At 37.9% G+C, this 12500-nt stretch overlaps 2 protein-coding genes across 4 annotated transcripts in view; one reads left to right on the plus strand and one right to left on the minus strand.

Moving 5' to 3' along the window:
* atm (ATM serine/threonine kinase) overlaps window positions 1–12500 on the minus strand; it is a 537450-nt gene that overhangs the window by 352618 nt on the left and 172332 nt on the right. The window lies entirely within an intron of this gene.
* The window catches only part of bace2 (beta-secretase 2), a 47736-nt gene that overhangs the window by 15945 nt on the left and 19291 nt on the right, over window positions 1–12500 (plus strand). For all 3 annotated transcript variants that reach the window (XR_012390483.1, XM_009291473.4, NM_001005991.2), the window contains 3 exon segments: window positions 3400–3488; window positions 6301–6517; window positions 8707–8838. Coding sequence is in view for 2 of the 3 variants with exons in the window: in XM_009291473.4 (XP_009289748.1) it covers window positions 3400–3488; window positions 6301–6517; window positions 8707–8838 (438 nt within the window). In the remaining variant the exon portion in view is untranslated.

Genomic DNA, 12500 nt, shown 5'->3' on the forward strand with positions numbered 1-12500 from the left:
TTTCAGGACGCGCTTTTGCTAATTTAAGGACGGGAAATCTGCCTTGCGCCGCAGCGCATGGTTTAAAAGGATTGGGTTTATTTTCTTAATGAGTTATAGGTGTGTTTTGAGAATAAACCAATCAGAGTCTCATCTCCCATTCCCTTTAAGAGCCAGCTGCGTCGCGCCAAGAGCGCAGTCGCTATTTACAGGACGCAAAGTAAGTCTAAGTGGAAAAAATGAGCATTTCACAACAAACAGTTCACAGTTTTTTAACAGAAAACTGTTAAACAGAGCATCTACTGCGTGAGAATGAGAGATAAAGGATCTACTTTCACTTTCGCTCTTGGATAGGGAAACCTTTACGCACAGACATCAATTAGTCTATAAATAATTAATTGCGTTTGTTAAGCGCAAATATTCATTTCAAAACTATTTCTAAATTCAGTTCTAATTTCCAGCAAACTAATAAATGAATAATAATAACGAAGTGTGCTCAATAACCTGAGTTATATCCTAAAACACATGCTGTGCCCCATATGGTCTAAAACCTGACAGGTGGGCAAATCTAAGCTTGCTTTTAATAAAACAAATATAAATATGGATATAATAAATAATGCTGCTAATAATAATAACATTATACAAAAGTAAATTGTTATGAATGAACTGAAAAAGCCTCCCGAGATGAAGAAGACATAAAAGCAGTGATTTTTCATATTTATGTAGGCTAGAAAATAATATGTTATGTAATATTTTAATCCTTTATATTTATATCCTATATCTATTCTTATTATATCCTATATATATCCTTAATATTTAATTTTTTTCATATGTATAGATATTTGCCTATTGCTCTCTTGTGCGTATTAAGCAGTGTGTAAGCGAGGCGCAACTCTGCGCCGGAGTTTAGACCGGTTTAGTTTTGGTCTAATGAAAAATCTATTATAGTTTCTCAAAATAGCAACGCGCCAGCAGTGCGCCTCAGAACGCCTCCCTTTTTAGACCAGAACGCCTATGGGCGCATAAATGAGCGCTAATGCATTTGCTATTTAATCAGCATAGCGCAACGCCTCAAAACGACTAATGCGCCAACCTGAAACTACCAAAAGACTATTGCGCCGCGCCTTGCGCCACACTGCGCCGGGTGTATGATAGGGCCCGTAAAGTTTGCAGTTTGTCACTTCCTACTAAATAGATCAATGTTTTTTTTTATTTTTTTTTTTACATCACCTCATACCTTATTTTCTCATCAAAGCAATCAAACCCCTAATAGTATCTGACATGCCCCACCCCCTTCAAAACACTTTTTATTTGCTTTTTGTTTGATGGGCTACATATATATTTCCATTGGATGTCGCCTACCCTGTTGTTGTCTATTTAAAGGAATGCGTCAATGGAGCTGCCATTTTAGTACAGGGTAGCGCTCCTTTAAAATGAATGTGGGACCAAGTTGCAGTTTAGGACAGACCATCCAGAGCCAGAGATATACACACGTATATCTATGGTCGGGAGTTTTCCCAGTGTCCTGAAACACACCCCCTCTCCTACTTTCACTTCTCATTCTGACGGAGGGAGCGATTCATTTGTGAATGAATCTTCGTTATGAACAACTCGTTTACTTAGCTGACAATAATACAGCATTTTGTAAAAAAATTTTTACGTTGTTTGCTTATTTTATTCAACAAAACTGGCCTAGGCCTGGTATTTAGTGCAAGTTAGTGCTACTTTGCCTTATGGACAGTGCAGTAAGAGACATTTATCGTCAATACTTGTTGAGCACAAAAAATCGTAGCATACAAAAACATTTAAAGGGCACCTATGGTAAAAAATCTACTTTTCAAGCTGTTTGGACAGATCTGTGTGTTGGTATAGGGTATAGACCGTCATACTGGGGTGATATGAACACACCAATTCCTTTTTTTTCAATTTAACTACACAAAAAAGGGTCGGCCAATTGGAGCTGTTTTCAAATCGATCGCACCATTACGTAGGTGTGCGATCCCCCGCCCACCGAATTGATTGACAGCTGCACGCATTAACATGTTCCGTTAGTCGCGTGTATATGTCAACAAGACCAGACAGACATACGCAAAGCAACCGGGAATAAAAGGTCTGTTCTGTTCGCTAGGATCAGCAATCATCATCAAATGTGATTAAGAGTAAGTTTCACATGTTTAAAGTGTTTTAAAACAGAGTATGTGTGTAATTAATTACAGCATTTTACTTCAGCTTTACTTCATCAGCACAGCCGCGTGTCAGAACAATATTAAAAGAAGACGCTTCAATCCCGGTTTGTGGAAGTTAAATCAGGTTTATTTTGTACATTAGCGTAACAGATATCCACACTTGAGGTTAGCCTTAACTAGGCTAAGCGCGCTCTGTCTGTCTGCCTGCCTGCGTGTGTGTGTGTATCATCTGCGGTGTGTGTGTGTGTGTGTGTGTGTGTGTGTGTGTGTGTGTGTGTGTGTGTGTGTGTGTGTGTGTGTGTTTGTGTGTGTGCTCGCGCGCGCGCGTTAACTTTGTAACGATATTGTGTGTGACTCATCAATGCAACTTCACAATACTGATTAGTAAAGGTTAGTTCTTACTGTAGTATCTCACAAACGCTACGTGAGACCTTCCTTTAAGTCTGTCTGTTGTCTGACACAGCTGAGGGAGGAGGCATGTAGAAACAGTGGGCGGGAAAGAAAAAGCTTAAAGGCGCGGTATGACAAAACCACCCCCTGCTGGAAATCAGTATAAAACAGCATCTTGTAAAAGGTATAAAGAAAACTCTGATGGGTATTTTGATCTGAAACTTTATATACACATTCTAGAGACGCAAAAGACTTATATGAAATCTGAAAAAAGGGGTAACCTAGGTGCCCTTTAAAACTAAATCTTACCTATGAAATGTTCTGCCTTTGTGCTTTGTTTTCTTTGTTTGCTCATTACTACACCCGTACACAGCGCTAAAGTCCAGCATCTTCACATCGGCTTTGGTCTTGACTAGTGCGGTTGAATGACATTTGTCCTGGGAGCACTGTACAAATGTGTCCGCGCTATTGGCGCATGCTTAGGGTCCCTAAGCGATATCTAGTGTATATATCTATGGATACGCTACAGCTCAACCACTCTCACTGGCCGAGCTATGATAAAAACAAAACACTATTGGCTGCTTTTTAAAAAGGGGAGGGGATAATTTACATCCCACCCTCACTTCATTTTTCAGGTGAGATTATTTTAAACATCAAATACAAATGCACTTTTCAAAGCACTTCACGGGACCTTTAACAGCATGTTTTTGTGTTTTGTAGTAATTAACATGTTGTTACAATCGAATTTACTGCTTGGTATTGCTCTGAAATGACATTGTTAACAAATGTTGCATTAAAAATACCAATAATAATAAATTTAACAGATTTTTTTCTATATTTACAGCTAAACATCCTGGTGGATACTGGAAGCAGCAACTTTGCTGTAGCTGCAGCAGCACATCCCTACATCACACATTACTTTAACAGAGCACTGTAAGATCACATCCCTACATCACGCATACATTTAACAGATCACTTTAACATCAAATTCCTGCTTTGAACAATATTTTAACAGAGCAGTGTAAGGTCACAACCCTCAAACACATTGTAACAGAACATTGTAAGTAGGCCGGTCACAATATCCATTTTTTGTTGTATGATACAGTGCATCCGGAAAGTATTCATAGCGCTTCACTTTTTCTACATTTGTTTATGTTAGAGCCTTATTCCAAACTGGATTTAATTCATTTATTTCCTCAAAACTCTACACGCAATACCCCATAATGACAATGTGAAAAAATATTTTTTGAAATTGTTGCAAATTTATTAAAAATAAAAAACCTGAAAGATCACATGTACACAAGTATTCACAGCCTTTGCTCAATACTTTGTTGATGCACCTTTGGCAGCAATTACAGCCTCAAGTCTTTTTGAATATGATGCCACAAGCTTGGCACACCTGTCTTTGGGAATTTTTGCCCATTCCTCTTTGCAGTACCTCTCAAGCACTATCAGGTTGGATGGTAAGCGGCGTTGAACAGCCATATTCAGATCTCTCCAGAGATGTTCAAAAGGATTTAGGTCTGGGCTCTGGCTGGGCCACTCAAGGACATTCACTGAGTTGTTGTAAAGCCACTCTATTGATATTTTGGCGGTGTGCTTTTGGTCATTGTCTTGCTGGAAGATAAACAGTCACCCCAGTCTGAGGTCAAGATCACTGAAGCAGGTTTTCATTCATGTTTTCATTCTCCTAATTCCTACTGCTGAAAAACATCCACACAGCATGATGCTGCCACCACTTTGCTTCACTGTAGGGATGGTGTTAGCCTGGTGATGAGCGGTGCCTGGTTTTCTCCAAATGTTACGCCTGACATTCACTACAGAGAGTTTAATTTTAGTCTCATCAAACCAGAGAATTTTGTTTCCAATAGTCGGAGAGTGACCATCGGGTTATTGATCACCTCCCTGACTAAGGCTCTTCTCCCCCGATCACTCGGCTAGATGGCAGGCCAGCTCTAGGAATAGTCCTGGTGGTTCCAAACATCCTCCACTTATGGATGATGGAGGCGACTGTGCTCATTCGAACTTTCAGAGCAGCAGAATTTTTTTCTGTAACCTTCCCCAGCCTTGTGCCTCGACAATCCTGTCTCTGAGGTCTACAGAAAGTTCCTTTGTCTTCATGCTTGGTTTGTGCTTTGACATGCACTGTCAACCCTGGAACCTTATATAGACAGGTGTATGAACTTTTCAAATCATGTCCAATCAACTGAATTTACCACAGGTGACTCCAATTAAGCTGCTGAAACATCTCAAGAATGATCAGTGGAAACAGAATGTACCCAAGCTCAATTTAGAGCTTCAGAGCAAAGGCTGTGAATACTGATGTACATGTGATTTCTCAGGTTTTTTTATTTTTAATAAATTTGCAACAGTTTCAAAAAATCTTTTTTTCACATTTTCATTATGGGGTATTGTGTGTAGATATAAATATAAATAGATATAAATTCATAAATATACATATAAATAGATATAATTTAATCTAATTCATTTTGGAAAAAGGCTGTAACATAAAATAATGGGGCAAAAATGAAGCGATATGAATACTTTCCGGATGCACTGTATATTGCGCTATAAATATAAAGCTATAAACATATTATTGTCATTTTATGACCATTTTATGCCACTCATTATATAATCCCAGAATGACAATATAATATCATCACAATGCAAGTACACTCTTACAAAGAACACATAAGATTTTATTCTTAAGGATATTTAATTTAATTATAGTGATTTTAACAATTGAATAATTAGGCATTGTAATCAGATTGTGAAAATGTATATCCTAAACAAATAATAATAAATGTTAACAAGTATCTGCTACCAGATCTATCTTCAGTTTTCAGACACCGACATTAATGTATACTGTTAATGTTAATGTATAAAGTAATTTATAGTAAATACTATAGTGTTTTTTTAACCATACTGACAGTGACACCTCGAATAGAGATAGAGCAAAATCAGCTAAAATTGGTTAGAATTGCTTTCATATGTATGGGACACAGCATTTGCTCAGGATACGGCCTGGTCCAGGATTATGGATACCTCTAGAAGTGTTCCGCGGATGCATTAAGACAGGAGGAGTGTGTCCAACAGGTGGCTGTCAAGCCCACTCGCTTGCATGGACCACACTTGTGCATCATACCGTTATGTGATGCATTGTGTGTACTCTTTACTAAAAAGATAGGCCTTTAATCTAGTTTTGAACTGAGAGAGGATGTCAGAGCCTCGGACATTATCAGAAAGGCTATTTCGCAGAGTTTAGGAGCCATAAGTGAGAATGCTCAACCTCCTTTAGTAGACTTTGCTATTCTGGGTACTAACAGAAGCCTTATCAATATAACACAATATAACAGAACCTGATGAGAGGCGATTTAGGAACTAGCCTGACGCTAGCTTGACGCTGCAAAATGTCGGCTTGGTGTGTCACTCTTTTAAGATCACATCTCTATATGACACACTACGATATAAGATTCCTGCATCACATGCTACTCAACCACATCACTGTAAGGTCCCTAGTAAGAAACAAAGAATTGTTTAAAAGCATTGAATATAACTCCTAATATTTGTAGTACCGGTACACATAACAAGTCGACACCCCTACATCACACGAAATACCAAGACAGCAGTGTAGAACCAAAACACACCACTCGTTTATAACAAAGACAAAACCTTTATATACATTATATGAATGTATGCACAGCAGTGCATTAGTTATTAATCAGTGTTATGATGGTTTGCTCAGTTCCAGTACATATCAGAGCACCGAGAGGGCAGTTGCAGTAAAATACACACAGGGCGAATGGGAAGGGGAACTGGGAACGGACCTCATCACCATTCCCGAAGGGCCCAGTGGTGCCATCACCATCAACATTGCCGCAATCCTCACCTCAGAAGGCTTCTTTTTGCCTGGAATCAATTGGCAGGGGATTCTTGGACTTGCATATCCTCTACTGGCTCGGGTAAGTCACATGATGGAGTGTTACACAGTACTGTAGGTGCTTTGTTGAGAAAAGGTGTGCTATGTTGGAGATGGGTGCAGCTGTTTGATTTAGCCCAGCATTGGGTGTCGTGTGGTAAGTTAAAAGACGTGTTACCAGGGTGTGGCTCATATAATCAAACAAGTGGTGTTTTGTTGATTTTGCTACACACTTTTAAAAAGACTTGACATTATGTGGAATTTAAAACATTGTAGATTTTTAGACTAGTTTTAGCTGTCATTATATGTGTTTTGATGAATGGATGATGTTACCTGTTATACATTTATTTATTTTTGTTGTTGTTGTTAAACCCATGTGAACTGTACATGGCTTAATCTTGTCCAGGAGACTATTGAAAAAGATTTTTAAAGAGCTCATATTTTGCATTATAAAAGGGTCATATTTTGGTTTTAGGGGTCTGCAACAACATGCTAATATGTGTGCAAGGTCAAAAAAAATTATAATAAAATTCATAATAATATATATAATTATATAATATAATTAATTACATAATATAATTAAAAATATTAGTCTTATAATATGTATTTATTTTTACCTAATTATCCCAACGGCTCCCATATGATTTGCTCAGCGATTCATTTGTTCCCAAACCCCTCCTTAATGCGACGCTAATCTGCACTAATTGGTCCGATGACCCAGTCTATTGTGATTGGTAGACTGCGTTCAGCGCGAGGCAGAGAGAAATCCCCACCATGGCTACAGTACAAAGTAGCAGAGCCCAATGCAGGAATGCAATAAAGCAATGCAGTTAAACACCAGCATATTGCTCTACTCTTAAACCTAATCCCAAGTAATAACAGTGACACACATTCAGTATTAATCCACAGGCTTTAATATTTTTCAAATATTTTGCAAACTACACAAAACGAGGCAACAATTTTAATTAAACTTACATGTTATGATCCAGAGGAGGAAGAAACTGGTCTATTTGAAATGTAACAATTGATAACAAAGTCCCATACATAATAGTCTCTGCTGCTCCTTTAATAGCAAACGGCCAGCGAATCCCGCATTGCAGTGTAGGTTATTGTATTAATCATCAAAAAAATGACAGGAACAAACACGGCACACGGTTGGCGATATTGTGGTGTTGTTGTAAAAATAAATGTTAACCCTTTATTCATTAGTTGAATCTCCATCTGTCAGTGATCGTCATCTTTGCGTCACGATCAGTCCCGTGATCCCCCGCACTTTGCTAGTGTCTGAGGGGAAAGGCGCGTTCACGTCTTACCGGATCCGGCACTACATATTTGGTGATGTACTGTGTCGATGTCGACACGTTCAAGCTAAAGATCCTCGATTCATTTATTCGACTCTGATTAGACTACTTCACAAAAAAATCAATAGTTTTAAACTCTCAGATTTAAACCTCAGCTGGATGTTTTCATTCACTTAGTTCTGTTTTAAGCCTGGTTTATACTTCTGTCACGCCGATCACTTGACACAGTTTCGGTTGCTCTGCAATAACACTTTCGAAACGGTAGCTGGCAATGAGGTATTTTTGTTCCTCTGTGCTGAGTTTCTTAGCTGGTGTTTTGCTTTTTCTAAATTCTTCCTTAATGTACAAGTGGTTTAAACTTGCTCGTTTTTAGGCAGGAACCGGCGAACGTGCAACAAATTTAACTATAAGGTAAACACAAAACAAAACTTCCCATTCGGGGCTCCTTCACGGGACTCCACACTTGTAAACACTCGCTCCATCGGGCTCACGGGACTCTCATTCCCGCCCATACTTGTCAGTTCTACCAAGCCGACCAATCACAGAGCTAGCGCTACTCGCCGTTGCGACATATAGTTACTTTTTTTTGAGAGGTGCGCGTCAGAGATGGTAACGGCGAGGGCCATGTGTCCACGCGTAGCCCACGCCGTAGCATACACGTGCGCTTGACGTAGAATCATGAATCAGCCTTTACACACTGCATGGAAGCTCATTTTCAAAAATCCCAAATAGGGGCTCTTTAATCTCAATGAGCCCTTATACTGGTAAAATAAAGACTATAATAATCATAATTTAGTCTGAAATCTGTTTACTTTTCACTTTTGTAGTGATGTAGTAGGTTGCTTGCTAAAGTACTGAAATCAATTACTATGTACCACGTTTTTATACGTTGTTACTTGGTTTAAAAACGGTTGCCTTTCTCTCCTCTCAGCCAGACCCATCAGTGGAGCCATTCTTCAACTCTGTGGTGCGGCAGACTGGCATTCCAGATGTCTTTTCTCTCCAGATGTGTGGAGCAGGAGTTCCTGCCAGCACTACAGGTGACCCAGCGGGCGGCAGCCTGGTGTGTACCAAACCCCTGCACTCAACTACAAAAATATACAGTCCAAATTTGTGGAAAAACGAATTCAGTTACTAGTGAGCAGCTACATTTTTGTAAAGTGCTCAACATATATAAGTACACCGCTCACAAATCTCTCTTTTAAATTCATATTTTTAATTGGAAGCTTTACATTATTATATTTGTGCATATACATTAGGTTAGTCAGTACGGAAGACACATCTGGAGCTTATATAAACAAAATACCTCCTGATAACCATCCAAAAACTAGTACACTAAATTTATGTTATAGAAAAATATTAAATACAAATAAAAAAAAAAGAGGAAAAATCAAGAGAAGCAAAATAAATTGAAAGATTTAAATTTTGGTTGAATTTTTGTAGGTTGTTATTTATTTATTTTTATTTTTTATTGCAATATTTTGCTTGAATTTAATTGGATTATCTTTCAATTTCTAAATATGTTTGGTGACTAAAATATTATTTTAATAAATATATCTATTTAATAAATCTGTTTTGTTGAAATGCACCAAATTACAATGCCTATATTCACTGAGAAATGGATAAAAATATGAATTTTCAAAATGGGATGTACTCAGTTATACTTAGCTTTGTTATATAGTTATTATTATTATTTTTAGTTATACTAAACTTTACTAAAGACATCAACTAAAATGTCATTTCAGCATTTTGTTTTATTTTAAACATTGTCGTGCATTGTCATTTTTAGTTTAGCAGAAAAAAAAATGCAACAATAATAATTTATAAACTCGAAATAACTTGATACACTTTGAAGATATACACTACCTGATAAAAGTCTTGTCGCCTGTCCAAGTTTTAGGAACAGCAAATAGTAACCTGACTTCTACAGTAGTTGATCATTTGGTATCAGAAGTAGCTTATATGTAAGGCAAACGTCTCTAGATTACGCTTATTTTACCAAAATAAAAATTTGATCATGCCTTGATTTTTAATTATTTAAATAAGAGAGGAAGGTCTGACATTGCTTAGACAAAAGTCTTTTTACTTAACAGAAATAATGATCAGTATAGAATATAAAGTCATGGCGCAGTGGGAAAAAAATTAATATTATGTATGACTCCCATGAGCTTGGAGGACTGCATAAAAGTCATCTGGAATAACAAAGAAAGCGTTCTTTAAATTCATCAAGATTCTTTTGATTAATCTTTCCATCTTACCCCAGACATGCTCAGGAATGTTCATGTCTGGTGACTGGGCTGGCCATTCCTGGAGCACCTTGACCTTATTTGCTTTCAGGAACTTTGATGTGGAGGCTGAAGTATGAGAAGTAGCTATCCTGCTGGAGAATTTGCCCTCTCCAGTGGTTTGTAATGTAATAGGCAGCACAAATGTCTTGATACCTCAGGCTGTTGATGTTGCCATCCACTGTGCAGATCTCTCGCATGCCCCCTTACTGAATGTAACCCCAAACCATGATTTTTCCTTCACCAAACTTGACTGATTTCAGTGAGAATCTTGGGTCCAATACTGTAGGTGTTCTGCTGTATTTTTGATGATTGGGATGCAGTTCAACAGATGATTTATCAGAAAAATCTACCTTCTGCCATTTTTCCAAATGATCAACTACTGTTGAAGTCAAGTTATTATTTGTTGCTCTTACTGGGATTTGAACTGGGATTCAAGACAAGACTTTTGTCAGGTAGTTTACTTTCAATGTGTCACTATTTAGACTCTGAAAAAAGTGGTGGAAAACTTACCAAATAGATCAAACTATATGAAATTTGTTTTTGTTTTTAAAAATAGGTGATCTTTTCTAAAGCAAGGCAAGAGGTCATCCAGCAAACAAAACTAACAGTTTGTTTTTCATGTTTCGTCGGATTAGTTCAATGGAAAAATATGCAGTTTACACAAGCTGGGATCAAAAGGAATTATTTTTCATTGGAAGAACTCCATGACACCATGATTAATAATGATTTTACCTACAATATTCAGTATTTTAACCCTAAAACAATTGCTTTAAGTACACACCCACATATAATGAAATAAAGTTCCCTTCTCTTGTTTACATTAATAGCATGCATCGGGGATATTCAGGTTGAAATGATGCAACTTAACTGTAGTTATATACTGAACGTGATTTCAGCGTTAATTAATATGTTATATAACTTGAAGGGTATACTGGAAAGTATTCATAGCACTTCACTTTTTCCACACTTTTTATGTTACAGCCTTATTTCAAAATGGATTAAATTCATTTATTTTCTCAAAATTCTACACACAATACCCCATAATGACAATGTAAAATGTGAAATTGTTGCAAATCTATTTAAAATAAAAAAACCTGAAAAATCACATGTGCAGAATTATTGACAGCCTTTGCGTGAAGCTCTAAATTGAGCTCAGGTACATTCCATTTCCACTGATCATTCTTGAGATGTTTCAGCAGCTTAATTGGAGTTCACCTGTGGTAAATTCAGTTGATTGGACATGATTTGAAAATGCATACACCTGTCTATATAAGGTCCCAGGGTTGACAGTGCATGTCAAATCATAAACCAATTATGAAGACAAAGGAATCATCTATAGACCTCAGAGGCGAGATTGTCTTGAGGCACAAGGCTGGAAAAGGTTACAGAAAAATTTCTGCTGCTCTGAAAGTTCCAATTAGCACAGTGGCCTCCATCATGCATAAGTGGAAGCTGTTTGGAACCACCAGGACTCTTCCTAGAGCTGGCCTGCCATCTAAGCTGAGTGATCAAAGGAGAAGGGCTTTAGCCAGGGAGGTGATCAATAACCCGATGGTTACTCTGTCTGAGCTCCACCGTTCTTCTGTGGAGAGAGGAGAACCTTACTGAAGGACAATCTGTGCAGCAATCCACCAATCAGGGTTGTATGCTAGAATGGCCAGATGGAAGCCACACCCCAACAAGAATTTGCTAATAGGAATCTAAAGGACTCACGGCCTTATGTTTGAAGAAAACCAGGCACCACTCATGACCAGGCTAATACCATCCCTACAGTGAAGCATGGTGGTGGCAGCGTCATACTGTGGGGATGTTTTTCAGCACAAGGAACTGGAAGAATAGTCAAGATAAAGTGAAAGATGAATGCAGCAATGTACAAAGACATCGCTAATGAAAACCTGCTTCAGAGTGCTCTTGACCTTAGATTGTGGTGACGATTCATCTTCCAGCAGGATGATGACCCAAAGCACACCACCAAAATATCAATATAGTGGCTTCACAACAACTCCGTGAATGTCCTTGAATGGCCCAGCCAGAGCCCAGACCTAAATCCTAATAAACATCTCTGGAGAGATCTGAAAATTGCTGTACACTGTCGCTTTCTCATCCAACCTGATAGAGCTTGAGAGGTACTGCAAAGAGGAATGAGCAAAAATTCCCAGAGACAGTTGTGCCAAGCTTGTGACATCATATTCAAAAAGACTTGAGGCTGTAATTCCTGCCAAAGGTGCATCAACAAAGTATAAAGAAAAGACTGTGAATACTTGTGTACATGTGATCTTTCAGATTTTTTATTTTTAATAAATTTGCAACAATTCCAAAAAATCTTTATTCACGTTGTCATTATGGGGTATTGCATGTAGAATTTTGAGGAAATAAATTAATTAAATCCAGTTTGGAAAAAAGCTGTAACATAAAAGAAAAAGTGAAGCGCTATGAA

The sequence above is a fragment of the Danio rerio genome, chromosome 15 (assembly GCF_049306965.1).
Source record: "Danio rerio strain Tuebingen ecotype United States chromosome 15, GRCz12tu, whole genome shotgun sequence".
Taxonomy (NCBI): domain Eukaryota; kingdom Metazoa; phylum Chordata; class Actinopteri; order Cypriniformes; family Danionidae; genus Danio; species Danio rerio.